This window comes from Knufia obscura (assembly GCF_036327395.1).
Source record: "Knufia obscura strain CCFEE 5817 isolate CBS 148926 chromosome Unknown scaffold_16, whole genome shotgun sequence".
Taxonomy (NCBI): domain Eukaryota; kingdom Fungi; phylum Ascomycota; class Eurotiomycetes; order Chaetothyriales; family Trichomeriaceae; genus Knufia; species Knufia obscura.
In genome coordinates this window covers 293238-321199 of record NW_027042702.1, presented here as the reverse complement: position 1 = coordinate 321199, position 27962 = coordinate 293238, and the positions used below count along the sequence as shown (strand labels likewise).

Here is a 27962-nt window from a genome sequence, read left to right as displayed (position 1 = left end):
GTCCTCCTCGGTGTCAACCCGCTCGAGCCAGCAGATCAAATAGCTGGTTGAGCATGACTACCCCATTCTCCGAGACCTTGTACGTTCTGTATTGACTGCGGCCTTCGGCATATGCAGCGCGTTATTCTTTCTGGGCTAGATCAGTGTACCTGCTTCACTTTGGGCACTCTGATCCATCGCTGTGGTCATGGTATACACAACCTTTTTCCATCCGGGGATCCTCCCATCCATCAACTAAGAACTTTTGCGTCATGGACAAGCATTCTCGAGCAAGTTCCAGATCCGCATCCAAAGCATCGTCTTGCTCCTTCTGTTGGTAAAGTATCTTTGGCAGCTTGCAGTATGTCCAGGCGAATTGCCGAATAGAGAATTCGTAAAGTGAACTGTGAAGTAGGTCTGCTTGGCGGATCTTTTTGAGCTGATCAGGACCCATAAGCCTATCTCTGACCTTTAATTTCTGGCGCAATCTGTCAATCAGAGCGTTCTTCAGCTCAGGTATCATCAGCTTGTCAGCGAGCTTGTATGGGCCCACCATTGAGTAAGTGAGTGAATCTGTAGAGTCCAAGAAAGCCAGCGCCGTCGACTCTTTGTACAACCAGCTCACCACGACATTGAACGCTTCTGGATCGTCTTCCTCCAAAAGGACTTTGTTCTCTTCACCCTCCTTCCAGCTCGAGACGCGGTTGAGACAGGCATTGAAGTAGGCAGAGTGAGCGGTGAGGAGTTCCTTGTGAACTAGACGAGTGACTTGATTGGGCTCCTTTCCGACGGTGACTGCGATCATAGGAGAAAGTGTGAATCTGTACAAAGGTTAGCCTCAAGCTGTGGAGCATACCAGGATGGCCTTACTCCGTAGCAGATGGTGCCTTGCGCTTTCTCGCATTGGCTTCAGACATGGCTTTGCCTTGTGTATTGCCTTCCTTGATCGGAGCCACCAGTGGTGACGAGATCTTGCGACCTTCGAGCATACTCTTTAGATCCATTGGAACCAAGAGACTCGGTACTAAAGTCGATGATTTGAACGAATACAAGGTAATACGAGTGGAGGGATCGAGCCAGAATGTGCTGGAAAGATGTTTGCTTGATCATAGTGAAAATGCCAGAGTGAAGAAGATCTGCTTAAGCCAAAGGTGAAATCGTCGATGCCTACACTGCAGAGCACTTAGTGAGACTGTGAAGAATGATCGAAGTCAAGCGAGAGAACAGGCGTCGAGAGCTCTTATTCTTGTTTCGGTCACCGTTTCCACCTATTCTGATCGTGCTTCTTACGCAAGTGCAGTGTTGAGCTAGAGTTCGCCTGCCACAGTGTATCAGCTGTTGCTTCTCCTTCGCCTTATTCAATCGCGCCTTCCTCTTCCTGTTGCCGATCGCGCCCTGTTCAGTGGCTAGTTGCGCATTGTGACAGATCTGGCTATGGCGACCTACGTTTTGTCGGATTCGGCTGCACGTGCGGCTACTCGAATTTTCACTCGCTGCTACCGAGTTGTCGGATAGCAGTTTGAGAAGTCTCTTAAGTAAGACTGACCAGTATCCTCTTAGGATATAGTAGTCGTAAACATCGACCAGGAAGTTGTCCAAATCCCCGACGTTGGCCCCATCTCCATATGGTCTGTTCTTTGGTATCTGCAGTAGCAAGTATGTGACACATCCCGGAGAATCAAGATCAGCAATTCTGACCGAAACTTGTCCGTACATTCCGGGCAGGCTCATTGTAACGAGGTGCTCACGTTGAGTTTTCGGGATGTGTGTGAATAGGCAAGAGCAGTGATCGAGCAGGTAGGCGTGAAAGCGTAAATTAAGGGTATCTATATCAGTCCTCATGATCAACGTCGAAATCTTCCCGGCTCTCTTTCGTCTTCATCCGTGGCCTCTCAGCAGGCACATCTCTCACTGTCTCTTTCTCTTCCTCATCATCGCTCAAGAATGGACTCTTCTCCAACTCAACTCTCGGACCCGGCACACCTCGTATGGGTGCTTGACCAGGCGGCGCTAATACCGTTCGTTGCAGGGTTGGAGATTCTGATCCGCCTCGGTTCACAGACTGTGGTTGTTGCAGACTTGATGTTCGTATGGGATGACTTGATTTACGGGTGCCCTCGCCATTACTTGATTCCTCCTTTACCGTATGCAGATGATTACCGTCTTCGCTAAGATGTGTATGCTCGAGGCACTCTTCTACTTGCTGGGTAGCTTGCTCCTGCGCCCGATGCATGGCGTCGCTAACAGATCGCTTCGGTCCGTTGGACTCCGGGCTCATAGGTGATCGTGCTGTGTTAAGTGGGTCGAGTGTCTTCTCCTTGACAGGCGAAAAGGGTGATGACTCTGGCACTCCTTCAGCAGGCGGCGAGAAAGGAGATGTTACGTTTGTGTTGATGGATGGCATATTTACGGAGAACCTCCCTGGTTCTTTTTTCTCTTCTTTCCTTTCTTCTTCCATCTCGTTTCCATCCCTGCTCTTCCGCATACGCCAGCCTCTTCTTGCTTTTGGTGCTGGTGGTGGCTTTTTCGGTGCTGGCTTCCGTATCTCTTCTGCCGCCGTCGGGACAGCCTTTGCCTCATCTTGCACTCCTATCTTCTCCATTGCGACTTCCTCCTCTTCCTGCTCTTCCACCGCGTCTTCATATCTCTCCGCCTCATTCCGTTGTGCTGCAGGCGTATGTGTCTTTTCCGGTACACCAAGCCTGGTAACCTCCAACTCTGTCGATGCCGGCTGTGCTTTCGGCCTCATGAAACCTGACCGTCGAGCCTTGGGTGGAGGTGGCTTCTCCTTCTTCGCAAACATGGCCTGCCGAAGGCCTTGCTTCACGCTCGGATTTCTGCTTGGTGTTATGACTCCTGGCTTCTCCTTCTGCTGTGCCATCTCTGCCATGCTCACGCTAGACTGTCTAGCTGCCTCAAGTTGTGGTGTCAGAAACTGTCCTATGGTCAGAGTAGAGCCTTTCGAAGAGTCACGCTTTCGCAGCTTTCGGGGAGCTGGCAGCTGAGGTGGTTTAGGCTTTGATGGAGAGACAGGCGAATCTGGCTCTGATGTTCGTTCTTCAGTGGGCGATTCGACATGAACCAGCTCTGACGTCTCGGGATCAGATAGCCAACTGACGGTCTGGCAGCGTCTCACCAGTCTTCTCGTCGTCTCATCCACGTCTTCAAAGTGATTCCAGCCTGCGCCGACCGGAGGGCTTCCGTCTTCATTCTCGACCCTATCTCCACAAAGTAAAGCCAGGAGTTTCCTGATCTCTTCTCTTTTGTAGTAGGGTGGGTATTGCAGCTGGGTATGCTCGAGGAGCGGGTACAGGACTCGAAGATAGGTATGTCGGAGGGCTGCAGCATATTCTGGCAGATCTAGCAAATTCCGAACAAGGATATCAACCAGCACACGGAGGTCGTTCGTGTAAAAGTACTCGTATGTAGGAGGAGTAGTAAACAGAAGGTACATCAGCTTGAGTGTGAGTAGCTGCAAAGAAGTTTCATCTGCTGCCGTTAGCGCACGTTGCATCACCTGAATACCATGACTGCTCACCTTCACGATTGATAAGTAGTATTATGTTTTCGCCGAAAGTCTTGTATCTATTCCCATGAGAAGACAGCACTTTTACCACCTTGTTCGTCAAAGGCATAGACTTTTTGGAAAGCACAGCAGGATCATGGGCAGCGACCATGAATTGTTCATTAAGTACGAGCTGTTCCTCAAGTCAGCATTGCTTCAATATCCGGAAGGGATATGCCCACCAGAAGTCGAATAACAGGGTAATGGTATGGATCGTTCACATCGTCAGAGACCTGCTCTATTATGTCAAAGAGTCCGCAGACAAAGTCGTCGTTAATGCATGCTGCGACAGTAGTTAGCGGGAGCTCTTCTTGCAGGTTGTGGCTAGCTGAGACATACTCAGATCATCATTCGTAATCTTTTGTATTCTAGCCACCTCATACATCAGCTCCATGAGGGTTCTATGCATTTGCTCTTCATGTTCCCGAGGATGAGCAACCAGCTCAACCAGCCTCGGGAAAGTGCCCTCTTTGTTCAGCATCTCGAAGGTCTGTTCATTTTCGCGCGCATCCGCGAGCAGGAAGGTGACCGCAATGCGCAAGACATTGACATCTTCCTCTTGTAACAGGCAGTAGACCAGCTGTTGTCTGATGTAGGATGCATGCTGTGTGAACAGAGGCGAGGCATATAGCAGGTATGCGCAATGCGCCAGGTGGTCGTCGGAATCCACGTACTCCCGGTGGTGGGCTTCGAGGAGTGCTAGGTAGGATCGCAAAGAGTCGTCGATGTGGTCATGGGTCTCACATTGCTTCGCGAGAACGCTTTCGATCTCAGCCCAGAACTCGTCTGCCGTGGGGACCTCATCATGTTGTCGTGTCTCGGCTTCCATGCTACGGGCAGCTTCATGTCGTCTTGGTCATGAGAGAGAGGGTTGGGAATATGGTCACGTAGGTGGTCCGAACAATGGAATCGTCTTGCAAGCGATGATCTATTGCATTTGCGCAGGTGCGCTCCTGGTGGACAAAGAGGAAGGTGCTTGCATGGCTTGGTTGGGGTGACGTCGACCACGTTTCCTCCAAAAATACCTGCTCCGAAGCGGACCGGGGGCCAATTCTCGAGACCGCGACACTCAAGTGCATCATCGTTGGCAGCGTTGGCGGACATCAGTACAGGGTGTTCCAGCCGCCGGTACGAGCATCTGTTTTGCCGGTCGCGTGGGTGGCTCGCCATCCAGTGCAGAGTTGCAGCATCACCGGCTCCTTGCAATACGGGCACAAATGAATACAGACACAAGGGCTTGACAAAGGGACAGATACTGGTAGGAGTACAGTAGAAATAGCCGTCGTATGGATAACAAGTCCTAGGAGCTGCATCTATGGATATACCCTTCCAACCACTTCCCAGCTAACGCTCAATAACAAAATCCGGCCCAAAGTAACGCTTGCTATTACACACTGTCAAAACCCTGTCGCTCAATTCGGTATCAACAAAGGATGAGCCTCTGTGTTCAGAACGTACTCATCCAAACTGATGTGCTCCGGCTCATCGAAAAGCAAATAGAAATACTTCAGCGTTTCCGCCAGCCAGAAGCTCTCCATCTTGTCGTCCAACTCTCCCAGATTGCTGGTCACGTCCTTCATCATCGCATTCGCAACTTCAGTTTGCGTCGCACTTTGCACGGCCTCGAACATCTTCCACCCTTTCTCGCGCCAGATGTTGTCGCCTGTCAGGCGGTACATGTAGAAAACTGATTCGATGGCCTCCGGACGGAGGCCGTAGTGGCGGGCGAAAACATTTGTGTAGGATGGTGGAAGTCGTTCTTCGGTGATGCGAGCTTCGACGTACTTCTCGTGCGAGAGTGCGACTTTGGGAACAAACGACAGTGGTTTTGAGGCGTCAGAGGAGACCTCAGTCTCGTCATCTTCAAAGTCTAATTTGGGTGATGTTCTGGAGGGCTTAGTGAATTCTGTTTCGGACTCTTCGTCCAAAGCATCTCGCTTTTCGTAATTCGCCTCGATTTTGATCTTGTCCGTCTCAGATGAGACGGATGCCTCGCTCATAGCGGCCTTGAACGATCTCTCGTAGATATTCCTCTGGTTCTTGTTCCATGCTTGGACAGCAGCAAAGCGCTCTTCCTGACGCGGATCGAGTGCTTCGTGCCACCTCGTCTCGTTCCACGCGCAAACGTCAAGGTCTGGACATGGCACGACTGCAGCAGTCTCTGCCATGACGCCTGTCGGCATTGATTCGTAGGCCCAAACGCAGCCATCGGTGAGCTGTTGCGCCAGATCCATGTCCCCCTCAATGCCGAATAATTTGGCACCAAGACCAAACATGCCGCCGATAAAACATGAAAGATGTGTAACTCCGTAAGTGATCTCCTCTCTTTTCTTCGCGCTCTTGGCCTTTGGGTTGAGATCATACTCTTTCGCGAACAGAATCTCCCTGTTCTTCTCCTTGATCATCGGCCTGAACAACAATTGATCACGGATCGCCTTCGTTGAGTCGAGGTACATGCTCCTGTATTGATCATTTCGTCCTCGTAGCAGAGCGTACATCTTCGGAAGATACTCGTACGTTGAATCGGCCTGGCCACCAATGCCGAATATTTGTGCTTTCGCATGCGGCTCTGGTGCTAGACCTTGAGGTGTGCATTCGGCGCTGAGGACTTCTTGACCCATTCGTTGCAGCGAAAGGGCCCTCCTTTCTCCGACCGCCCCTTCAGGTTCTACTGCGGCTTCTCTCCGTGCAACGTCGCTTCGAGTACCCTTATATTCCTTGGATAGCGCTTTTGGCGGCGTCACCGCTGGCTCTTTTCCATTGATATCGTCTTCTTCGGTCTCAATGAGAACAGGTTTCTGATTGTCATCGTCATCCTCGGTTGACGTATGCTCTGCTTTCTTGCATCCCGAAGCATCGACCTTCAGTGGCCACAAACCAGGCATAAGAGTATCAGACTGCCACTTCTCAAGCTCATCGGTAATTCTCGCAATGGCATCATAATATTCGTGCTTCTTCGTGATCTGCGCAAGCCGTGTCATCTCAACTGACAATGATCCTAACTCAGCCATGACAACATGGGTATTAGCTCTGTGCGGCTGACTCGTGTATGAAGGAGCCCAATTGTAGAAGGTCAGAGGCATTCGATTGGGCGTATCGAAAGCGCCCATCAGGATCTCGGCCAGTTCTTCCGCCTTCTCGAGCAACACGGGATACTTTGCCCCGCTGATATCATAGGCAGCAATCAGACCTCCGAGATATCGGATAACGGTCTCGAAGAGCGGTATGTCCTTCCTGCTACTAGTCTTGAAGTCGATCTTCTTCACCTCCGCGACCGCATCCTCGAAGTCTTGCTTCAGTCCCATGATCCATAACGTGTCGAGAGTATCGACAAGTGTGGCTCCCCAGCCCATGAACGGATCCTGATGGCTCTTGCTGACGGGCATAACCTCATCGTGAGGCATGCCGTACTGCTTATAGCCATTCCAAGCGTGCTTGAAGGACTCTTTAATTGTATTCAGCTTACTGAGCCTGTCTTTCCGCGTGCTGGTGGTCTCTGTGCCAAATGTAGCTTGAATCTTGGGCAACTTCTGGGGCATTCCTGAAGGTAGACTTATGATCTCTTGCGCTGGTAGTGGAAAATGTGCCTTTGGTTTCCGCCATCTTGCTTTCCTTTGATCGTCTGGTTCCGAATCTACCACGAATCTGCCTGCTGCTTCTTCGCCGAACTCGTCCTCGAACTTGGGGCTAGTGCCTAGTAGCTCCTCGCCGGTTGTCGTAGGTCTGGCTTGCTTGTCGGTAGATGTGCTTGAAGGTTCGGTATCATCTGGGCTTGATGTAGGCAAGGGTATTATCCTCGAGCTGATCTTCGTCTGCGGTCTCAATGGGTCGACTGGTTTCAAAATGTCATCTTCCGGCGGTGGAGGTAGTATAGGCTCAACGACCTGATCCGGCAGTGATGGCTTGTGAGGTGTGCCATGCTTGAGGGTGTCTTTGCCCAGCTGCTCGAGCTCACTGATATCCCAAGAGCCTCGGTTTGACAACCAGTAGATTGTTGCGGCTGAGAGCGCTGCAACTAACAAGAATATTCGGTATCGTCGCATGCCGAACATAGCGAAGGTGGAATTGGTGGCGCGAGCGTCCGCGACACCTCAAGCTGAACCCTATCTCCACAATAGCGATATCATCTCTCCCCCTTCTGCTCTTACACAATGCTGTTTCTGTTGATACACAAATGGACTAATGCTTGCATGAATTCACATATGCGATCGTAGCCTTCACTTGCTCCCGTTCTATCACGCCGGTAAGCGGACATGTTCTGAATACAGGCACGTGAGGTCGCGCTCAATTCGGCAGGAAGGTGCGGATGACGAAGCGTGATGCATGGCGGCAGGGATCATGAGGAGGGACCCCACATTGGAAACAACACCATTCCTCCTTGCATGAACATCGACAAGATACTCAGGGGCAACATGCACACCTAATGCAGTAGCAGGTCTGGTGATGACGAGCGCAAGTGCAGTGGGAGTTCCTTACGCAGGAACGTCGTCTCGACCATCAGGAAGGACAGAAAGGTGAAAGCCATTGATTGGGATTGTCTATAGTAGAGATGCTAGCACACGCCTCAACCGAGTGTCTATCTCAACATGAGCACTTTCGTGTCTACCTAAAATCTGGAAGCCATTCAGAGGTTTCCGCTTCAACAGGTCTCCAATCGCAGAACATAACATAGTCGCATCACGTATGGAGTGCTTCGCTATTGATCTCGAAACAGGGGCTTGAGTATGCGCTGGTCTCTGATCAGAATATGCTGGGGTTTCGCCTTCTGTCAAATACGCTTCATGGATGAATTCCTCCTCAAGACTTGCTGTGCTGCTTGGCTCGGGGACATCCAACAGCCGCTCAGAAAATGTGGCTAGATGCAAGACAATATTCGTCAGCAGCAGTTGGCAAGTATAGTCCGTCCGTATCGTACGGCTTTGCAAAAGCCTCCTGAGTGCAGAATTTGTCTTGTTGATAATTGTAAGCATGCTGACGAAGGTGTGATTCTGCGTGGAGAAGCGCTTCATGTGGGCCAAGAGCTTGATACACACTGTTTCATCGTCTTCGGGCTGGGGCTGATATGTCTGAGGTGTTGGTAGGTGACATGTTGCTTGCGGTGTTGCGTGAAAAGAGGCTGTTGCATACGGTCTCGCATGATTTCTCGCCTCCAGATCTGCTGGCGACAGAAATTGCATCTCTGGTGGACTCATGGAAGGAGTTGGAATGCCGTACATCATGTTCAACGAGTCGTCGGTCGTGCTCTGCTCAGTCTCCTCAGCTAATTCAAGGTTGAGGAATTGCTGCTCGTCACATTGCGAGAAGTCAAGAGTAGTCTGGTCATCATAAGCGATCATGCTGGTCCAGTCGCCTGACAGACAAGGGCGCTTGTTCTGTTGCTCAGAGGCTACAGATGGCGCTGGTGACGGCAAAGCAGTTGGTCCGACTGTGATGTTCCACTGTGTTGATTTGTGCAAATTGGTCTTCGAGTCCGGCAGAGGTCGTTTCCTCCGCTTACCAACCACTTTGCCAACCATTGACTCGCTGTATGTACAATCTAGTCGTTTTTCAGTGCATCGTTTACAACCTTCCTTGTTGCCATCGCAGCGAACCTGTCATAGGGTAAGATAAGGTCTTTTTGACGGCATAAACCATCTGCTTACCTTCGCTGCAAAGCATGAATTACATGCCGACCGGAGCTTGACAGGCTTCAATTCACCAGTCTTCTTCACTACTGGTGAGGTGGGCCTGATGGTCGTGAGCGACATGGCCCAGCATGCTACATCTGTAGGACTTACATGCTTGATGTTGTAGACATGCTTGCTGGTTGTCTTGCCAGATGGGTGTAGGTGATGTCTGCTCGGTTTTCTTGAAGGGTTGATGTCAAGACTTCGCAACGTGGAATGTCTCCAATGTGAAGGACCCCAGTTGACTAAATGATAAGGAGTATCAATCGGTGTCGATTCAGGAGGATGTGATAAGCTCTCGGGCCAAGGATGTGGCGCAGATAAGGTAGTCGATGCAAGTCAAGCTACGGTCCGGGGCATGTGGAGGCTTCACAACGAGATTGATGGTTGATGTAGAGATGTCATGGCGTTAAGGAGCACAGGGAAATTTGTCGTGAAGATGATCAAATACGAGATTCAAAAACCACTGACGAGATGAATGGCGTACTCCTCCATTATCACTGCGACTAGTCCTGTCAGACCCAGATGCTTGTCGGAAGCCTCAGCTGTATACGAGAGGATAACATTGTGAACCATACTTCACCGTTTCGTCAAGAGATTGTTCTAGCTCCCATAGGGCTTACCTGATCCACGGTATGGTAACCTAAGATATGGGATCTTGGCGTAATAATGGGCTGAGGACTTGCGAGAGCGACAGCTTATCCTCGCCTAAACCAATGCTTTACTGCCACAGCATGAGGCGGAATAAGCAAGCAAGCATCATGCTGTAGGAAGCAGGGGGCTCAACCATGCGGCGGGCCTTAGGCCCAGACACGGGTGGAGAATTTGACAGATGAAGTCGTACGCTATGCGAGACCACTAGAGCAGAACTGTCCTGAAGCAGCGACAGGTACCGAAACAGACTGCTTGACGTTCTCTGAGGAGTGGGCCAGCTCGTAAAAAGGTCGAAATGAATCTGTACGAAAAGGAGGAGACAAGCCAAAGCCTTCTTCGGACGTTAGAGCGGAGCTAGGGCGCAACGAATGATGTTGCGAGGAGATGATTGATCAGCCTTACGGCAGACAGAAAGCGGCTAGGCAAGACCCCAAATCTGCTAGCCCTTGCTAGCTTGAAAGCCCCATAGCGTTACGGGCTGAAGCGAATCTCGGGACAATTAGTAGGGAACGAAGCAGGTGCCACTTGCGAGACGACGTGATATCGTTGACGCTCTTTCTGAGGAGGCGATGAAGTTTTAGGCGTGCGAGAGGCGTGGAGCAGCAATAGCAGAAAGGTATTCGAGACGTACGCAGTCGTGGCCATGTGACACGAGCCCTCACGCATTTGTGAGACCGAGATGAGACTCACATTGCCGAGTCAAGCCTGGAGTTCAGCCGCATGCGGCTACAGTAATTGTCCTCTTATCGCCATGTGCTGTTGCAGTATCGCTTGGCTAGCCGTGAAGAGTAAGAGCGTCTGGGCTCCTTCTGTGTATTTGTACCTGTAGGTAGGAAGTAGCATCTTTAACGACTTCCAAAGTACAGGACATTCACATAGCTACCGTAGTTTGCTGACGCTTGAGCAACGAGGTGGATTGTTTACAAATGTTAATCACTGCCGTTGAGTACAAGTATGTGGAGTTTTGTTCTGCTCACGACTGCATTGTTCCAGTAAGCACCGATTGGGGAAACGTTCTTGTCTGAATAAAATGCCACAATCCCTGTTATGACCTAGGACTTTTGCTGACGTGCATAATAATGCAAAAGCTTGATCTTTTGGTATGTGTTACACAGTCATAGCTATTTTTGGACACTGCCCAGGTGTGACCTTATAGCGAGGACGCCACGAGAAGTGCCTGTGAGCACGTTCGCATAACAGGCAATTTGAACGCCCACAGCCTCGTTATACTTGATGCAGGAGACATGTGGGGAGCTTGCTACGGCTTGTAGAATAGCTCATCAAGAAAACCAGCGCCTCATACTTCCTCCTTTGGAAGACCATCCGTCTACACGGAATCAAGCTGGCCGCTCGCATTGATTCGGGAGCACATCAGTACCTTGTAACGAGCAGTTATTAGAGAAATATTCAGCGACACACTAAAGCCGGTTCGCGAGTCTGCGAGACGCCAACTTGAACAAGACTTTGATTTCGTATCTGGGGAGTACACCAGTCTCTATTACTCATACCCCTGCGCCTCCCCGCTTATCGTCGTCGTGGGCTTTCTGGAACTGCCTTATCAGGCCAAGAACACCACCACCTTGAGCCACTGCTTCAGGGTCCTCGTCTCCGTCGCTCTCACCGTCCTGATCATCGTCGTACTTCCAGCTTCCCAGGTCCCCACCACTTTGCCCGGCGTGGCTAGCAACGACCGGCTGCTTAGTATTGACATCCTGAAGATCTTCCTCGTCTTCCTCCTTTACGGCTGTACTGATCATTGTGTCGCCAAGGCCAGGAAGGATACGTGACTTGGCAGCCGTACGCCTTGATCGCAACGATGGGGGAGACATAATCGCCTGGCTGCCATTCCCAGGTAGGTGGTGATCGTCGAGCAGAAGGCTTCGTGGAGGCGAACCTGTCTCGATTCTGGCATCTTCGTCACGCGCACTTGACCGTGGATCCTGTCGACGACCAACAACTGCCTGTTCTTGTCCGAAGACTTGGCCATCGCGATGCGGCATTGGCGACAGAGGACCTGGAATGGCTGGTGGCATGTGAAATGGCTTCGAACGATTATTGGTAGCGTATGGGAACCGCACATCAGCCTTCGGATTTCGAGTGTAGTCATTCATGAAGCCATAATAGCTTCGCACCATCTTGTCATCGTTGTCGCCATAATACTCCTCTCGTGCTTGAGCAGCAACGTCAGCTGTGTTCGTCGCTCTTGTGCCCGCGTTACCGCCAGTGCCAATTTGCCCGCGCTTCTTGAAGTTGAATTCCGCGAAAGAGCATACATATCCGAGCCCGTCCACATGAACAGTAAACTCTCTGAAGAAGTCGATGATTCTGTCGCTACATTTTGGTAGACTGAACCACAGGACGAACGGAGTGAAGATCATACTCAGGATCTCCTCCAGAAGCACGACAATCTGCATCTGGTAGAGTTGTTCGAATTCTCCTTTCACCTCGATGGTGTGGAGACGACCATCCCAATGGCTTGGTTTGTAGTGAGTGAAGTCTATGACTTCTTCCATACTATATGAAGAATCATAGATCATGTTGTCGTCAGGAAGCATGCCTCTTGCCACTGCCCAGATTGAGCCAAAGATTCCAAGGTAGAAAATCGTTGTGCGTCCGCTCGTAATCTCGAAACCCAGAAAGTTCTCTTGATCAAGTATGGTAGCCAGACCCAGTATCGAGACAATCGCACCAGATATGAAGGTCACGAACCGTGCAGCTTGCACAGTCTTGTCCTTAGGAAACTGGTTGATGTATCGTGTGGCGAAGGGATGTGACATCTTCAGACGCCGACCGAACAGATGCCAAAGCTCGTTGAACTCTCTGAACCTCCATTGCGCATATACATTGTACTGTCTTGACCCAATTTGCGCAGGGTCTTTCTGATACTCGTTAAAGTGCTGAAAGAAATTCTGGACGACGAAGTAGATGATGAGAATCGGAGCGAACAGTAGACTCGTTGTGCCGGCGAAGATGAATCGCCGTCTGAGACCCTCGCTCAATGCCTTTCGATGCGTGTCCTTCAAGAACAGCTGCCTAACCTGTCCTTGAGAATTAAAAACGTAGTCCATGATGCAATAGTTGAGATGCCACTCTAATGTTCTTGTGAAAAATTGTCTTTTCCCCAGAATAGGCAGTGTAAGCGTAGTATCGAGCACTTCCTTGTTGATCATTGCAATCATGTAATTGTCCTTTCGCATCAAGCGATTTGCAACGTCGTGCGCATCCATGCGTTGCTTGCTTTGTGTAAACAGGAACCGCTTTGACGGTGGATTTTGAGACGTCCTGATGTTGGGATTTGAGTCCCTCAAAGCCATGAGGCGTCCCACTACCTCCTGCCAGGAGATTGACTGGATCTCGGATTCAGGAATATTGAGAAGGTAGAGGTAGAAATTATGAAGATGCCTCAAACGTCGAAGGTCGAGTAGGTACTGAAAACATCTGGTTATGCACACGAAGGTCGTAAGCCACAATATGGCATTTGGGACGAAGCCCATGCGTGCGGTACATCGCTTAATCAGGATCTGTGACAGTTTTGTGCTGCCCTTGATGCTGCCGTAGTCGATGCATTGGCTCAAGAATAGGCAAAATCCGATTACGAATGCTACAGTCAGCAAATTGAGAAATCTCTTGAGTATGATTGACCAGTAACCCCTCAGGATATAGTAATCGTAAACATCAGCCAGGAAGTTGTCCAAATTCTCGACATTGGCCCATCTCCACATGGCCTTCTCTTTAGGGTCTGCGGTAGCAAGGGTATTCGTGCCTATAACTGGCCTGGGGTCCTCCTGAACCGGCAGCAGGCCTTCCTCTTCATGCTGCAGCCGACCAGGTAAAGCTTGCCACTGTGGATGTAAATGACTGATTGTTTCATCGCCCCTACCGGCCCTGGCGTCCCCCCGAGGGCTATTCCGTGGCCTTCCTGTACTCGTATCCTCGATGAGCAATGACGCTGGGACATCATCTTCGGGGTCACCTATGTCCATGTTGCGCTGGAGGGATGCTCTAAGATTGGACCTTCTGGTCTTGCCTGTCCTCGCAGCTGATCTTAGTCCGTGAAGAGAGCCTTTTGCGCCTTCATGGGCTCCTCCGGGGGCACGTCTGGGCGGTTGAGCGCTTCGTCGGTGGTCTTGTGGGCTCGTAGCAGACCTGAATTCATCACCGTAGTTTGGTACGGCACCGAAGTCCTCCTCGGCTGACTCGGTAGCATCTTCATCGTGTTCTCGGATAGTCTCGTAGATAGAGGCCGTTGTTGGATCTGCAAAGGGACGAAAGCGAGTGATCGAGTTCGAAGTCATCGTAAGTCACTCATCTTAATCAGGTCAGCGAACAAGAAAGCGAGGCGTTGAATGAAATATCAAGCTGGCGACCTGAGGTGATCTCGGAGCACACCAGTACCTTGTGAAGAGCGGTTGGTCAAAGAAGCACCAATACTCAATTCGAGCTCGACTGATGGCGACCAACACGTTCTCGATGACTTTGGTCCTATGCCAGCCACGTTCACGTGTGTATGGAACAACCTCGTGACTAGGTCATGGCTCAGCAAGATAGTGCATAGCTCGATACCTGTTCTGAAGCCGGCGCGCCCCCAGGACTGCGGAATGACTTCTTTTTAGATGCACAATATCGTACAATCGCAGGGCTTCAAACGGCGCAGGTACAGCTACAGACAGACACTGTTAGATATTCTTGTTTCTCAGATACCAGCGAAGAAAAGCGACTGACAATGATGTACACAACGCAGTTGACGCAGCGTGACGAGTATGGCCTGCATGCTTCACTTCCCACGACCCTACTTAAGGCTAGTCCTGCAGGGATCCGGCCCAAAAGCCTTGTTACTCGTGTCCATGCCGCCCCTCAGGAAGCTCCAGAGCCAAAGCTTGCAGGTACGGAGCCATCCCGCAAGGCCTTTGTTTTCTACAGCATTTCCCACCATGGATTACGACTTTGCGCGGGAAACCATTTGCTTGAGAAAAGCTCATATCAAGCCCAAATGATCCTTGTGCTGGCTTACTGGGACTCGCGCAATAGTTACTTGAATGGAATCGATGCAGCTGGTCGATATCAGATAATTTGTGCTAAGGATCTATAGCTCGAGGCGATAGCAGGGTTGAACCTGTATCGGTACCTGCACTGCAGCACGCTTTCCCCACCGAATCTCGTCGGGCAAAGAATACTACGACCGTTCCAACAACTGCTGTCGCCCAATATCCCGTCACAAACACTCCCAACGGTACAATACGACGCTCTTCCAGACACGAGTATATCAATGAAAGAGCATAGAATCCGCAAGAATTGCGTTCTCGTCTAGCCACAAGTTCTACCATGATTCTACTGCCTCAAAATAGATTCTGCGCCCATTTGCAGATATCACAGTGAGCATTTCGCGGATGTACGCTGGTTAAAGTTGGAACTTCTTAACCGTGCGAGAAGCACGCATTGGAAGCCCTGTGCGACAAAAGACTTTCCTAACTGGAGCTGTGGTGCGCATGGCTGTGAGCATAGCTAGACACCTTAATGTTCGAGGCCACGGCCTACCATCACCATACGAAGCGTCAATGCTTGTAATGAGGGAGTGCAAGGTCAAGAGCCAGGATGTACAAGCACAAGGCTGAGGTCAGTATGCACAGGAATGGAGGGCGCAACGGCATGTCCGATGTCGACCGTCGGACCAGCAGAAGACGAAGTGAAGTACGCCATGGTAGGATATACGAAGATCCAGAAGGCAGCACCATCCGTGCAGTAACTCCGGATCCGACAAGTTCTGCGGTGGAAATTACGGCACTGCCCTCGCCTTCATCCTTCTTGCCCCAGAACTCCAACCGATATCAGGTGCAGGATCCTTCCCCTTCAGTGTCGAACACTGACGAGGAAAGCTCGATTGAGCATCGCAGGAGGAAAGCCAAAAAGAAATCGAGGCACCATGACACGCTACCATCAGACACGTCCCCAAATTCCTTCTTCGAGAAGACTCGAAAGAGACTGAACTCCATCACTACAGGGTCCAGTTCGGTACCGCGATACGACGACTCGAACATTTCGATCGGCTTCCCATCTGTTGTCCAAGCTTCGGTGTTTCCAGACATGCAAGACATGAGACGCCAACTACCAAGAACGCCTCGGAGGACATTTTCTTCCGACACCGCTACTACAGGCAACACCTCTACCATGAGATCCCCAGTCGTGATTGAGACTGATGCAGATAAGGTTCTCAAATTGATGAAGACCTTATGTGGCCGCATGCACGGCATTCTCTTCTACAGGCCAATAGGAACAACATCGTGGCATTCTGGTTACTGTGCAATCAATGTTGCCCCTGGATCTCTTGTTCGTCAGACAAAAGGTGACGTGACCAAGCAAGAGACACTTATACCTGACCTTCGTGGTTGTACTGTTCGAACTCATTATGACCCTCAGGAACAAAGTGCATACCTCAGCGTCGTCCACCCGGTCTCTGCAACTGGATACCAGCTGCGGCCACCGATACCGGAGACATTCGAGTCATGGCTTGCGGCATTGCTGTGCTGGCAGCCAATGAGACACAAAGGCATTCACAATAAAATGGCAAAGCCCCAATCGATATCGATATCGGAACGGCCAAATATGGGTAATCGTCGACTGTCCGATATTACTGGTCCAAGGAGTACCGCTGTAGTCAAGTCCAGTCAGATGGTTTTATGGGATGGCGTTCTTCCAGCAGGTTCGTACCGCCGTCAAGTGAAAAGGATGAAAACAAGCCCGCAAGAGCAACGCGGTCTGTGGAGACGTGTGAACTGCACTCTACACGAGAATGGTATCTTGCGCCTTCTCTCCGAAGAAAATGCGACGCCCATTCGATCTATGAAGCTGAATAGCCTTGCCCGTTGCGCGATACAGCGGCTTGACGAATCGATCCTTGGCGCGAAACATTGCATTGCCATACATCCTCAGTACACGATCAATGCTATCCGCGCTTCAGCAGTGATTCCCCTAGTCTTGTCACTCAGCTCGAGGGTCGCGTTTGAGGCATGGTTCGTTCTCCTCCAGGCAATGACAGTGCCTGAGCTTTACGGTCCCGAAGGAGACTCGAGTAGTACGACTCGGCCCAAGTCTAGCGACGATGCCACAGCTCTGCGAAACATGTTCAGAGTAGAAAGGTCTTTACATATCAGAATCATCGAGATCAGGTTCCCTGAATATGCTCAAGCACAATATCAGCATCCCAGTGCGAGATTGCCACCACGAGGCTATGATAGACGAGGTGCAGATATTTATGCCGACGTTATGTTAGGCCGCGAGCTACGTGGTCGCACGGTTGACAAGCCATTTTCAAGCTCGATATTCTGGGCAGAGGAGTTTTGCTTGGCCGACATACCATCTATGCTCTCAAGTGTCTCCGTGGTACTGAGGATGGCCAACCCTGATGAGAAGGAATGGACCATGACGACGAAAGGGGATTACGATGTACCTGCTGGAAACGGGAACCCACAGTTCGAAGCTATAGAGGTCGCATCACACGATTCAGTCTACGGAAGAGTTGATGTGCCACTATATGACCTCGAGCAAGACAGATTCGTCGAGAAATGGTGGCCACTCGTCGACAGCAACGGCGGCGACGTAGGTCAGGGTCTAATCAAGCTGAGCTTGGAAGAGAATGTGGTTCTGATGGAAGCAGAGTATGCGCAATTGTCGGCGTTGCTTCATAATTTCGACAACAGCCTAACACCACAACTCGGACAAGCATTGGGTGCCGAGCTGAAGTCGTTATCGGACGTTCTGCTCGACATCTTCCAAGCTTCAGATACTGTCGAAGATTGGATTAACAATCTTGTGGAAGAAGAAATAGATGGGATTTACCGCGAACAGCCACCATATAGAATGAGGTACAGTGGGCGCATACACTCTAATGATTCCTACGAATCATCCGAACAACGGGAGCTTCTTGTTAGAGATCTCAGCCGATCAGCTACCTTGGAAGCAAACCTACTGTTCCGTGGCAATTCTCTTGTGACGAAGGCATTAGACTCCCACATGAAGCGACTCGGGAGCGATTACCTAGAAAGCACTTTGGGCGAGCAGCTCAGGAGTATCGTTGCTAATGATCCCGATTGCGAAGTCGATCCGAACAAAGTGAGGTCGCCTGACCAGCTTGAAAGAAATTGGTCGAATCTCATCGGCGTCACAAACAGTATCTGGCAAGCCATTGCAGCCTCTGTGCAGAACTGTCCCGCCGGCATACGGAACATCCTGCAGCACATAAGATCGTGCGCGGAAGACAGATATGGGTCGTTCATCCGAACAGTGAAATATACGAGCGTCTCGGGTTTCCTCTTCCTACGCTTCTTCTGCCCTGCCATACTCAATCCAAAGCTATTCGGCCTTCTTGATGGTATGTTGAGCCATACAAACAGGAAAAGTGAGCTAACGAAAACAGATCATCCGCCGGAACGGCCGCGCCGAACCTTCACTTTAATCGCCAAAAGTCTAATTGTCCTCGCGAACTTGTCTAAGTTTGGACAGAAAGAGCCTTGGATGGAACCCATGAACAAGTTCTTGAATGCAGCGACGCCGGAATTCAAGGCCTTTATCGAAGGTATATGCTCCTGGAACGCATCACAGGGTCTACATCATGAGCCACAATACCAGGCTGCGATGCAGGTCAAGCTGCGACTGCCACCTTTGTCAAGAGAAGGGCTGCCTAGCTTGCCATTCCTGCTGGACTATCCCAAATCATTGGCGACACTGGTCGATATATGGGTAGCGAAAGCTCCTGCAGATTTCGCAGAAGCTAGCGCTGAAGAATGTGTTCATGCGTTTCACAAATTGTGCCTGCGCCTCAAACAGAGGGCAATGGAATGTATGGCAGATGCAGAAACGGCGCAAGAACCGAACAAAACACACGAGAGGCAATGGCAGAAGATGCTCAACGAGCACCCAAAGTCTAGGTTCGCGCTCAATCCATTTGAGGAAATGAGCACCGATAACGACATCACGGCCCTGCCTCAACTGCCAGGTAGCCGCAAATTTAGCTCGCATCAGTTCTCGGCTGGTGACGGACATACTGGCGACGTTTCACCTACCATTGAAGAGCAACCCGAATCACCACGGCAATCTACGCACAGAACGCTGACGAGCTCGACCAACTCCTCTAATGCTTCATTTGAAGTATTCGACGAATACCGTAAACGCCAAGGTGTACGGAGCAGAGATGGGCCTGCTAGGAGCAGGTTCCTCGAAATCTCGAATCCGCGCAGAGGACGCGCGGAGCCTGCTTCAGGCGATGAGATGATCAATCGCATTTGATGAAATGAACGAATTTTGATGAGGAACGATCGCTGTGGATATTTTTGGCACAATTTCTCTTCTCGTACAATAAACGTAGAGTACATATCAGCTTATCAGACGTGCCACAGGCTGTGTACGCTGTGTAGATGTTCAGTCCCTTATCTCCGCTAGCGACGCGTGTGCAGACGGGGACAGAGCGCGTTTGCACTATTCTCTTTGCAGTAAAGCGTTGTGACCACAACACGTAGCTTAATACGGACGTCAGCATCGCACCTTCGTAATTCTTCTATTGAGCTGCAAAGTACGTCGAGGTCAATCCGTCTCATGCCAGGCTGTCCATCAAGCGATTGCCGTGGTTAGTGCACCTGCAGTTGTTCTAAGGCTTCGGATGTGCTTGCATGCACGTTTATGGCGACCAGGCCCACATTATGCTTGAGGAACGACGATGAGGCGACGACGGGTCATGGAAAGGTTCGATCTTAAGCAACGCAATCACAGACCTCATGGTACATCTGCATCAGCCGAGACAGATTATCATGTCTGACGAGAACGTGCCGGCATGGTTGGCCATACCACGAATGTCCCTACATGGCGTCTAACATCTCGGATGTGGAGGAGCAATGTACAGCGTAAGATGGCTGGTAGAGATATCAATCGGGTCGGCCCGAGCGAGAATGAAGTGAACGGATTGTGAGGTTGCAGGCTTGTTGATCTGACAGGCAGGTGAGTGAAGGTTTCGACTCCCGTCATGTCTTCCCTGCGCAGGTTATCTTCTACCTTTTTCTTTCGCAGCATATTCTCGCTCCCCTCCACGACACCCTCCTTCTATCTCTTTCAATCTGCGTCTCCTGCAGTTCGAGCTGCCTGTGGGTAGCTGATGGTTAGCCCACTCATGATAGACGTTCTACCGAATCTTCCTCGAGCGACCTAGAAGACAAATCTACAGGCTACACGATCGATACCATGCGACGGCCAGCTGAATAGCCTTCGCTTACTCCTCCGCACGCCCACGCAGTAGCACTACTTGACCCTCTGCGAAGTCTTTGTATCGATCTGCAACCTGATCCAATATCATGCCTCCAGATCTCCCTGAGCTCAGCGATTTGTCAGACGAGGAGTTTGATTTCAGCGATCTGCTACAGTTTGAGCCATCATCTTCGAAGCGCAACAAGTCAATTGGAATCCGTCAGCGAAGCACTCGAGCCACACCAAGTGCAAGTGAATCTGATGCCTCCAACGATGATTTGGACAGCTCTGAACCACCGACGCCTAGACGTTCCAACCGCTCCAGCCCAGCCTCTTCGCGAACACGAACGCTACGAAGCAAAGATGAGAGACGATTTCCAGACACCGATAGCCACAATGCTGAGGCACGATTCCTAAAGCAGTGTTTTCCACGACACGAATCAAAGGAGGCAAAAAGTAATTGGGTGAAGGTAGATTTGTCAGATTTCTGCGTGTATGAGAAGTCTACATTATCGTCCGAGATTCGATCGCTTCGCGACGTATCACTGCATGTCCATACAAACAGTGCAACGTACTACTTCGATGGTAAGCTTACACACGAGAACGGCTCATCTCAGAACATCAGCTCAGTCGATGTCACGAGCTTGCAAATAGACAGCCTTGGAGGCCTAGATGAAGATGATCAGCCGATACACACTACTTGCACTGATGCTATCTACCTTCAGACCAAGAATGCTAGGAAGTTCAACTGCTTTTATCGGCTACAAAAACCAAATGCAGTATACACCCCGCATTACGAGAGTTTCACGTGGCTAGCCTTGTTCTTGAAGTATATCATCGACTACCTTGAACGGGCGTCGGCTTCCAACAAGAACGTATGTCTGGATGATTTTCAGATCAACTTCTTCGAGACCATACAGCGTTGGCATTCTGGCAGTGCGGAATTTCAGAGCTGGCATGACCGCTGCAATTGCATCACAGATTTCCGCCGACACCTAGCCTGTGCACAAAACCTCGAATTCATTGCCGGCCGGGCAGACGATATCAAAGACGATGAACTTGTGGTTCACCGCTTATGGGAAGACCTTGGAAGGCCTCTTGATCCAGCTCCAAAGCCGGACAGTGACATAGCTGAACAGGTTCTGGTAACACCTCATGCCGCGCATTGCTTTCTGCCATCTTATCCTGCATGGGGTGAAACTGGATATGATCTTCTGCAGATCGCTGAACTTGGTGATGAAGCAGCACGATGGCAAGCTGAGAGACGAAGCAACATAGGCATCGGCAACAAACCGGCCTTCTCCGCTGCACATCACTTCGAGAACCACGGCGGAATCAGCTACAGTGTTGCGTCCCTTCTACTCGAAGGGGCTGAACGTAAGCGCCCTTCAGATTTCCGCTTATCTGGTCAAGAGATACTAGGAAAGGCGATCATCGTGCGAAAGCATGGCGACGGTTGCACATCGAGGCCGTGTTTCACGTGCCCTATGAGGTTCGCAGTCGTTCTTCAGCACGACAAGACCGGCAGTCTCCGAGTGCGATGGCTTGATCTGCCCGCTAACTCTATCTGCTCTGGCCTTCGGTCGACAAGTCATGGCAATAAGCGACGACCTTTCTATCCCATTGGCAATGAGCTGTTCTTCACAGATGAGTGCAGCTGTGATCCCATCTACCTCAGAGATGTTCTGTCCTGCCATAGGATCTCTGTCAATGGAGATCATGCCGAGTCTGGGGATGAATTGTTTGTTCACCGTCAATACACCGGTGCGGAAAGCGCGATTCACATACCAACAAGTGACAAGCTCGACGACTGTCCGCGGCATGATCAACACTACAAACTGGGAAGTCAATCATATGTGCATACAGAGTCGAGTTACAGGAAAGTCAAATTGATGAGCCTTTTCTCCGGGTGCGGCTTGATGGACAACGGTCTTGAACGTGGCTCAGATGGTCTGTTCGAGACTGTGTTTGGCGCAGAGTACGACGCGCAGCCGTTTCTCTCCTTAAAAGCCAATCATTCTGGTCGTAACGGTCACCGTCACAACCACCACGGCCACCACAAGGACTGCCCTCTCCATAATCAGGATGTCAATAAATTGTTCAAGAAGTTCTGTGCAGAAGGCAACATGCTCGACATTGATTTCTTCGCAGCAGGCTGTCCTTGCCAGGGTTGGTCTCGTCTCAACAGAAATTGGGAAGGAGAAAAATCCCAGAGAAATTGCGCATTACTCGCTCACACACTATCTTGGATAGAAGTTTTCCTTCCTCGGATGGTATTGATTGAGAACGTCATGGGTATGGACGATCCGAAACCTAGTGGCGCCGGACAAGCAGCATCTTTCCTGGCGAGTTTGGGCTACCAAGCCAAACTTACAGCGGTGAACGCCAAAGACTTTGGCGGTGCTACTAGCAGAGATAGGTTATTCATTGTTGCGACTGTTCCTGGGATATCTCTTCCCCGGATACCTGATGCAACGCATGGAGACTGGATGGAAGCTTCGCCCATCCCGACAACAAGCAGCGTTACGTCAGATCTGAATACCGTCGACAACAGTACAAGCCTCAATATCAGATATCCAGATCATACACCAGTACGGATGCTTGAAGCTGAGGAGCGGGGCATCGTGGCAAAGATACCTCGTAGAGTGAGCCCAGACAGGAAGATGGCGTCTCTGGCTGACGCAGTGCCTCTGCTCACCAAAGCAGAGGCTCAATGGCTTCGGAGTCCTCGAAAATCGAAGAAGGTCAAGAAAGACACAGCGCCAGGTGCATACCGTCGGGTACATCCTAATAGGCCGAAAGGCACTATCCTCACAAAAGTCGCGCTGACGGACGGTCAAGCAGATGGCTTTATCCACTGGATTGAGGATCGCGCAGTAACACTGGAGGAACTCCGACGCTGGCAAGGTGTCCCAGATGATTATATTCTAATTGGAGACAAAATTTCGCAAATCAAGCAGATTGGCAATTCTGTCCCGTGGGCGACCTCGACTTTGTGGGGCAGGCTACTGGCCCAGTCCTGGAGAGAGAGCAAATATGGTGGCGGCAAGATTGAACAAAAGTCAGAGGACGATGGAACGAAGCTAGAGAAGCAGTCTAAGGTAGAAGACCTTAGTGACAGCGAGCATGAAGACATGAACGCTGTTGAGAAGCAGTCATGGCATCGGTCCATGAGCATGCGCGCCCTCAGACAATCGCTGCCGCCTAATGCTAGTGGAGATAGAGAAGACAATGGCCAGACTAACACGAAGGTTGAATCGGACGATGCCGAACTGCCGGAACTGGACGATGTCTTCACGCCGATTTCAAAACGTCGCAACACGATTACACCGCCGAGTCGAAAGAGGAACGCTGACACTCTCGACGACGACGATGATGACTCGGACATTGTGACACCAACAAAGCGTCGGCGGCAGTTCGTGAAAAAGACTGCAATATCCGAGAGATTGTCCGTTACGCCGGGAGGATCGGTCCACCTGACACGCGAAACGAAATCGAGTATTACTGAAGAGTTATTCGAGAAACCACGACCCCGTTCCAAGAAGGAGGTCAAAGTGAACGTCCCTAAGCGAACGGACAAGCACGGATACTACCTGAGTGGACATAGCACAGAGGACGCCATTGTGCTCGACAATTGAACGGCTATGCACAATGAGGGTATTGGGGCAAGTATCGAATACAGGTTGAGCAGACTTCAAGGATCGAAGCGCAGTACAGGCAGAAGTTGTAACTACCAGATTGTCGCGACGAGATTGTACCAAAATACAAGAGCAAGCATGAGTGTATAGCTTGCTGAACGCAGACAATACAGGAAGCAGGTGAAACAACTCCGCCTGAAATCATAACACTTGGGCAGTTGTGTGTCACGAAGTGCTTATCCCTTTTATGACAGCTTTAAGCTGTCTTTTCAATCAACCTCCTCCACCCCCTCCCCTTCCACTCCCCTCCCCCACATCTTCCGTTCAACCTCACCCCCCACCATATCCCTCCAATACCCACTCACCTTCCCATAACCCTCCCGATTACCCCCCATATCCCACCAGCCCACCCCCCTCTCCATCTCCGTGTCCTCCCCTCCAACATCAGCACGCTGCATATCCGCCTCGTAATCCCCTCTAATACCCTCCAACACCTGCAATGTCCCCTCGTCAAACCCCACGCCATCCCGCTTCATCTCGGCGAGGAGTCTATCCATGGCGGCAAAATCGGAGTAAACGTCCCATGTGTTCTGGAGGAGTGTATTGTAGAAATGCGTATTACCGGCGAGGAGGTAGGATGTTGGACCGAGGTCTTTGATGGCGGGGAGGAGAGCTAGGGTGTAGAGGGAAGCTGGGGTGTGGGCTGTGAGGGTGCGGAGGAGGAGGAGGGTTGCGGCGGGGTAGAGGATTGTTATTAGGGGGAGGAGGGGGGTTTGAGGGGAGATGTTGTGGAGGATGGTGGCGGGCGTGGCTGTGGGCGTGTTGTTCGAGATGTCGGTCGGACTGAGAGCGGGTAGGATGTCTGCGACTTTCAGTTGCTGTACGTAGCGGAATTGTGATTGGCGTCGTTCGGTTTGCGTTTTGGGTGCTTTGTTGAACCTCGAGCTATTCATTGAGATTGGATTCTGGAGCAGGGTGATGAGGGGTAGGATATCTTCATTCAGGAGAGTCCAGAGAGCGTGATCGGGAGATAAGGGGTTTGATGAGAGTGTCTGGTCGATCTTGTGGTTTATGCTGGTTAGGGCTGTTACAGCCGCGGCACGGATGAGATTAGGAGCGTATGGTTTTGGTGATTCTGATTCGACGGAGCGATCACTGTCAAAATCTTCTGATTCGTTAAATGTAGTTGATGATGGTGCGAAGAGAGTCAGGATTCGTTCGACGTCCGTATCGTAAAGATCGGTCGGGGATGTTGCTAGTGCTGGTGAGGAAGATGGGTCATTATCCTTCGTAGTCGGTCCTAAGGTGGAAGCCGAAGACTTCTTCGATGATAGTGCTTCTGTATCGGCGCCGAATGTCTTTCTGATGTTCTGGAAGGCTCTGCGTTCTTCCGACGTAAGTGTAGAAGCTTTAGGTAGGCCTCGTCTCTCCTGGACCTCCTGGGACTTGAGGCGGAAGAAATTGAAGCCTTTGTCCCGGTCGTGCTTCTTACTCCGATATTCCCGGTAAGGCGAGTCAGTTTCCCTTTCTACCCTTCGCAGTAAGGTCTCTTCTTCGCGTGACACGGGGTCTGTGCTAAACCGTCGTGTTGATGCCGGACGTCTGATGGTAACGGTCTCATAGAGAAAGGGGCATAGGGATTCTTGGAGTATGCCTCTCGAAGATCGAACCCGAGCACCAGCCATGGTAATTTCGGTTGTCTTCCCGTTTGCTGATGCTGCGCCCCGTGATGATGAGAATCCTGGGCTTTCTTCCGATACTAGGTCTCATGTACTTTAATATGCTCAGCAGTACTTAGACCTGGAATATCACGCTAAGCTTTGATCGGCTAGCCGCGGCCGGGAGTTATCGATAGCGTCACGTGGCGGATGGCTGTCATCGCTAAAAGGCGGCATCTGCAGGCGTGCATCATACTTGCATAGAGTACTTGAATTGGGTTCTTGAGCACGCGGGATGTTAGTGACTGGTCGCCCCACAGACAACGATAGTACTCGGGAGTACACCATTACTGTCGACTTGCCTACAACTCTGACCGCCTCATCCATCGCCCTCAATTGCCTTTCACGCCTCGGACAAGCAAACATTCCTCGACTCTTCCCCGAACCTTCGACCGCAACACGTGGTACTTGTAGGCCGGTGTACACCTGACTCGACTACCTTGAGTTGCCTACCACGAAATCGTCTCTCTACATCCTGTGAGATCGAACGACCACTTCTTCGATCATATCACCCTCCGTTGTCACAACCGATTGCGCAATCGTCGACCACTCCATAGATATCTGTACCGATTGTGCACACCCAGGTGCGGCCCGACCGCAGAGGTCAACCACCATGAATAGACTCTCAGGCAGTCACCAGCCCGCGCAGGGCACACCACACAGTGCACAGCACAGATCGCAGCCGTCATACAGTGCGATGCCAATACCTCAAGGAAACGGTGGGCCAAGAGAGAGAAATGGTTCTCTGATGGGAGGTCAGCAGCAGTACGATATGGGGAAGAGCCCACCAAACCCTCTATCAAACAAGAGTATGTAGTTGGGAGGTTCACGAGCTAGTCAGTGCTGACTGTGTTACTCAGACACGAAACATGTACCATGCAAGTTCTTTAGACAAGGACAATGCCAGGCTGGTGCCGCCTGTCCTTTCCTACATACACTCGATCCCATGTCACACCAAGCACCTTGCAAATACTTTGTCAAGGTAGGGCAATCGACTAACAGGCTATGGAATACAGGAACTGACTACTGGCAGGGAAATTGCAAGTTCGGTGCTAAATGTGCTCTTGCCCATTACCTACCCAATGGCCACCGAATCACTAAAGAAGATCTCGAAGCCATGGACCAACCAATGAACTCGAGGCAATATGGCAGAGGTCCATCTTCCCGATATCCTCATACTGATCCAGCTCTCGGTGAGCCCTTTCCAAACCCACCTGCCAACCCGGCATACTTTCCAGACATCCCTTTCCTCGATGACGAATATGAAGGCAATCCTGACCGAGCAGTCTCCGCCTGGAACACCAATGGCCGTGCATATGACCAGCTTCCTGTGGGTTCTCCGCCAACCTCACAGTTCGGCTCTCCTCCGAATGATACGCTCTCACCGCACAGAAAGTGGCCCTCAGCCCTCAATGCTCCTCTTCCAGCCTCGTACAATAACAGTGTACCACATTATGCCAAATTTGGTCCCTTCGGCTCGTCAGTCCCGGACAAGTTCGGCCTGGGTAGTCCACCAAATGGCAACCTCCCGCAAAAGAACGCTCCACCTGCAAGAGAATCTCTTGCTCGAGGTACCGCTCCATCATCGAACTTCACTACCACCCCACTAGGTGCATCGCCAGCACAAGCCGAAAACAGCATAGGACAGCGAATCATGCACTCAGCGCGAAATGCACCTAGGACAAGACCGCCGATGTCTGCTAGCGTTCCCGTCAACGATCACTTCGAGGACAGATTTGGCGTGGATAACGATTTGCCCTTCCTACCCAGCGATCTTCACGACGAGGTATTGACACCGGGTGAAAAGATGCGGCGATTATCAAGACCAGATCGACCTGAGCAGGACATGAGCAGTAGCTTCAAAGACAGATCAGAAGGGCTTGCCATACCACGAAGATCGTCGAATGTTGTTGGTTCGCCTCCTGCTGCAGGTAGCCCGTCAAGGTTTCGAGCCATCTTCGAAGAACAACAACGCGAGAAGACTTCCAATGTTGGCGTTGTTGGCTCGCCACTCCGAGAATCTTGGATGCTCGATGGTAACTCAACCATCTCCAACCGACAAAGTATGCAGATGTCAGGCATATCGCAAGCTATGGCAAGAATGGAGCTCAACAGAACTGACTCGACAGAGTCTAGTGGTCTTCGATCGAATGGCCTGAGGGGCGGATATGCTCGACAGATATCGAGTCCCGGTCTGAATTCGAAGCGAATAGATGAGGAGGGCGAGCCTGCTTTCTTCGCCATGGATGATGAAAGCAGAGGTCGCATTAATCCCAGCGGATTCGATGGTCAAAGCACTTCGTCGAGGAAGGTGTCAGAAGAGAGTAATCCACAAAACAGAGGGATCGGCATCAAGAATGGTAACAGACCTGTCTTCGGCTACCAGGCTTAGGATGCGCTGGGGAAATTGTTCACAAAATAATAAGCCGTTGGCCGCTTGCGAAGAGAGGCCAAAAGTCGATCCGGGGGGACGCCAGAGCATTAACGAAGCAGAGCATTTGGGACGGTCATGGAT

The 27962-nt window shown here is 50.9% G+C and overlaps 9 protein-coding genes across 9 annotated transcripts; 3 read left to right on the top strand and 6 right to left on the bottom strand.

Annotated features, from left to right (window-relative positions):
• Positions 1-154: 154 nt before the first annotated feature.
• PMZ80_010196 (uncharacterized protein) lies at positions 155-983 on the bottom strand (the record flags this gene model as incomplete). The annotated part of the gene is made up of 2 exons (XM_064878587.1): positions 155-800; positions 850-983. The coding sequence occupies 2 exons, from the start codon at positions 981-983 to the stop codon at positions 155-157; spliced, it is 780 nt and encodes a 259-aa protein (XP_064725666.1).
• Positions 984-1810: 827 nt separating this feature from the next.
• LDB17 (pre-rRNA processing) lies at positions 1811-4373 on the bottom strand (the record flags this gene model as incomplete). Its single annotated transcript, XM_064878586.1, has 4 exons — positions 1811-3468; positions 3518-3677; positions 3727-3827; positions 3884-4373. 4 exons carry the CDS (start codon positions 4371-4373, stop codon positions 1811-1813), a joined length of 2409 nt encoding a protein of 802 aa, XP_064725665.1.
• A 583-nt stretch (positions 4374-4956) lies between these two features.
• On the bottom strand, positions 4957-7596 carry PMZ80_010194 (uncharacterized protein; the record flags this gene model as incomplete). The annotated part of the gene is made up of 1 exon (XM_064878585.1): positions 4957-7596. One exon carries the CDS (start codon positions 7594-7596, stop codon positions 4957-4959), a length of 2640 nt encoding a protein of 879 aa, XP_064725664.1.
• A 486-nt stretch (positions 7597-8082) lies between these two features.
• PMZ80_010193 (uncharacterized protein) lies at positions 8083-9142 on the bottom strand (the record flags this gene model as incomplete). The annotated part of the gene is made up of 2 exons (XM_064878584.1): positions 8083-9080; positions 9136-9142. 2 exons carry the CDS (start codon positions 9140-9142, stop codon positions 8083-8085), a joined length of 1005 nt encoding a protein of 334 aa, XP_064725663.1.
• Positions 9143-11366: 2224 nt separating this feature from the next.
• Positions 11367-14159, bottom strand: ATG9 (autophagy protein atg9; the record flags this gene model as incomplete). The annotated part of the gene is made up of 1 exon (XM_064878583.1): positions 11367-14159. The coding sequence occupies one exon, from the start codon at positions 14157-14159 to the stop codon at positions 11367-11369; it is 2793 nt and encodes a 930-aa protein (XP_064725662.1).
• Positions 14160-15456: 1297 nt separating this feature from the next.
• Positions 15457-19143, top strand: BUD2 (GTPase activating factor; the record flags this gene model as incomplete). The annotated part of the gene is made up of 1 exon (XM_064878582.1): positions 15457-19143. The coding sequence occupies one exon, from the start codon at positions 15457-15459 to the stop codon at positions 19141-19143; it is 3687 nt and encodes a 1228-aa protein (XP_064725661.1).
• Positions 19144-20198: 1055 nt separating this feature from the next.
• Positions 20199-23729, top strand: PMZ80_010190 (uncharacterized protein; the record flags this gene model as incomplete). Its single annotated transcript, XM_064878581.1, has 1 exon — positions 20199-23729. The coding sequence occupies one exon, from the start codon at positions 20199-20201 to the stop codon at positions 23727-23729; it is 3531 nt and encodes a 1176-aa protein (XP_064725660.1).
• A 269-nt stretch (positions 23730-23998) lies between these two features.
• On the bottom strand, positions 23999-25414 carry PMZ80_010189 (uncharacterized protein; the record flags this gene model as incomplete). The annotated part of the gene is made up of 1 exon (XM_064878580.1): positions 23999-25414. One exon carries the CDS (start codon positions 25412-25414, stop codon positions 23999-24001), a length of 1416 nt encoding a protein of 471 aa, XP_064725659.1.
• Positions 25415-26144: 730 nt separating this feature from the next.
• PMZ80_010188 (uncharacterized protein) lies at positions 26145-27839 on the top strand (the record flags this gene model as incomplete). The annotated part of the gene is made up of 3 exons (XM_064878579.1): positions 26145-26256; positions 26308-26429; positions 26481-27839. The coding sequence occupies 3 exons, from the start codon at positions 26145-26147 to the stop codon at positions 27837-27839; spliced, it is 1593 nt and encodes a 530-aa protein (XP_064725658.1).
• Between the last annotated feature and the right edge of the window lie 123 nt (positions 27840-27962).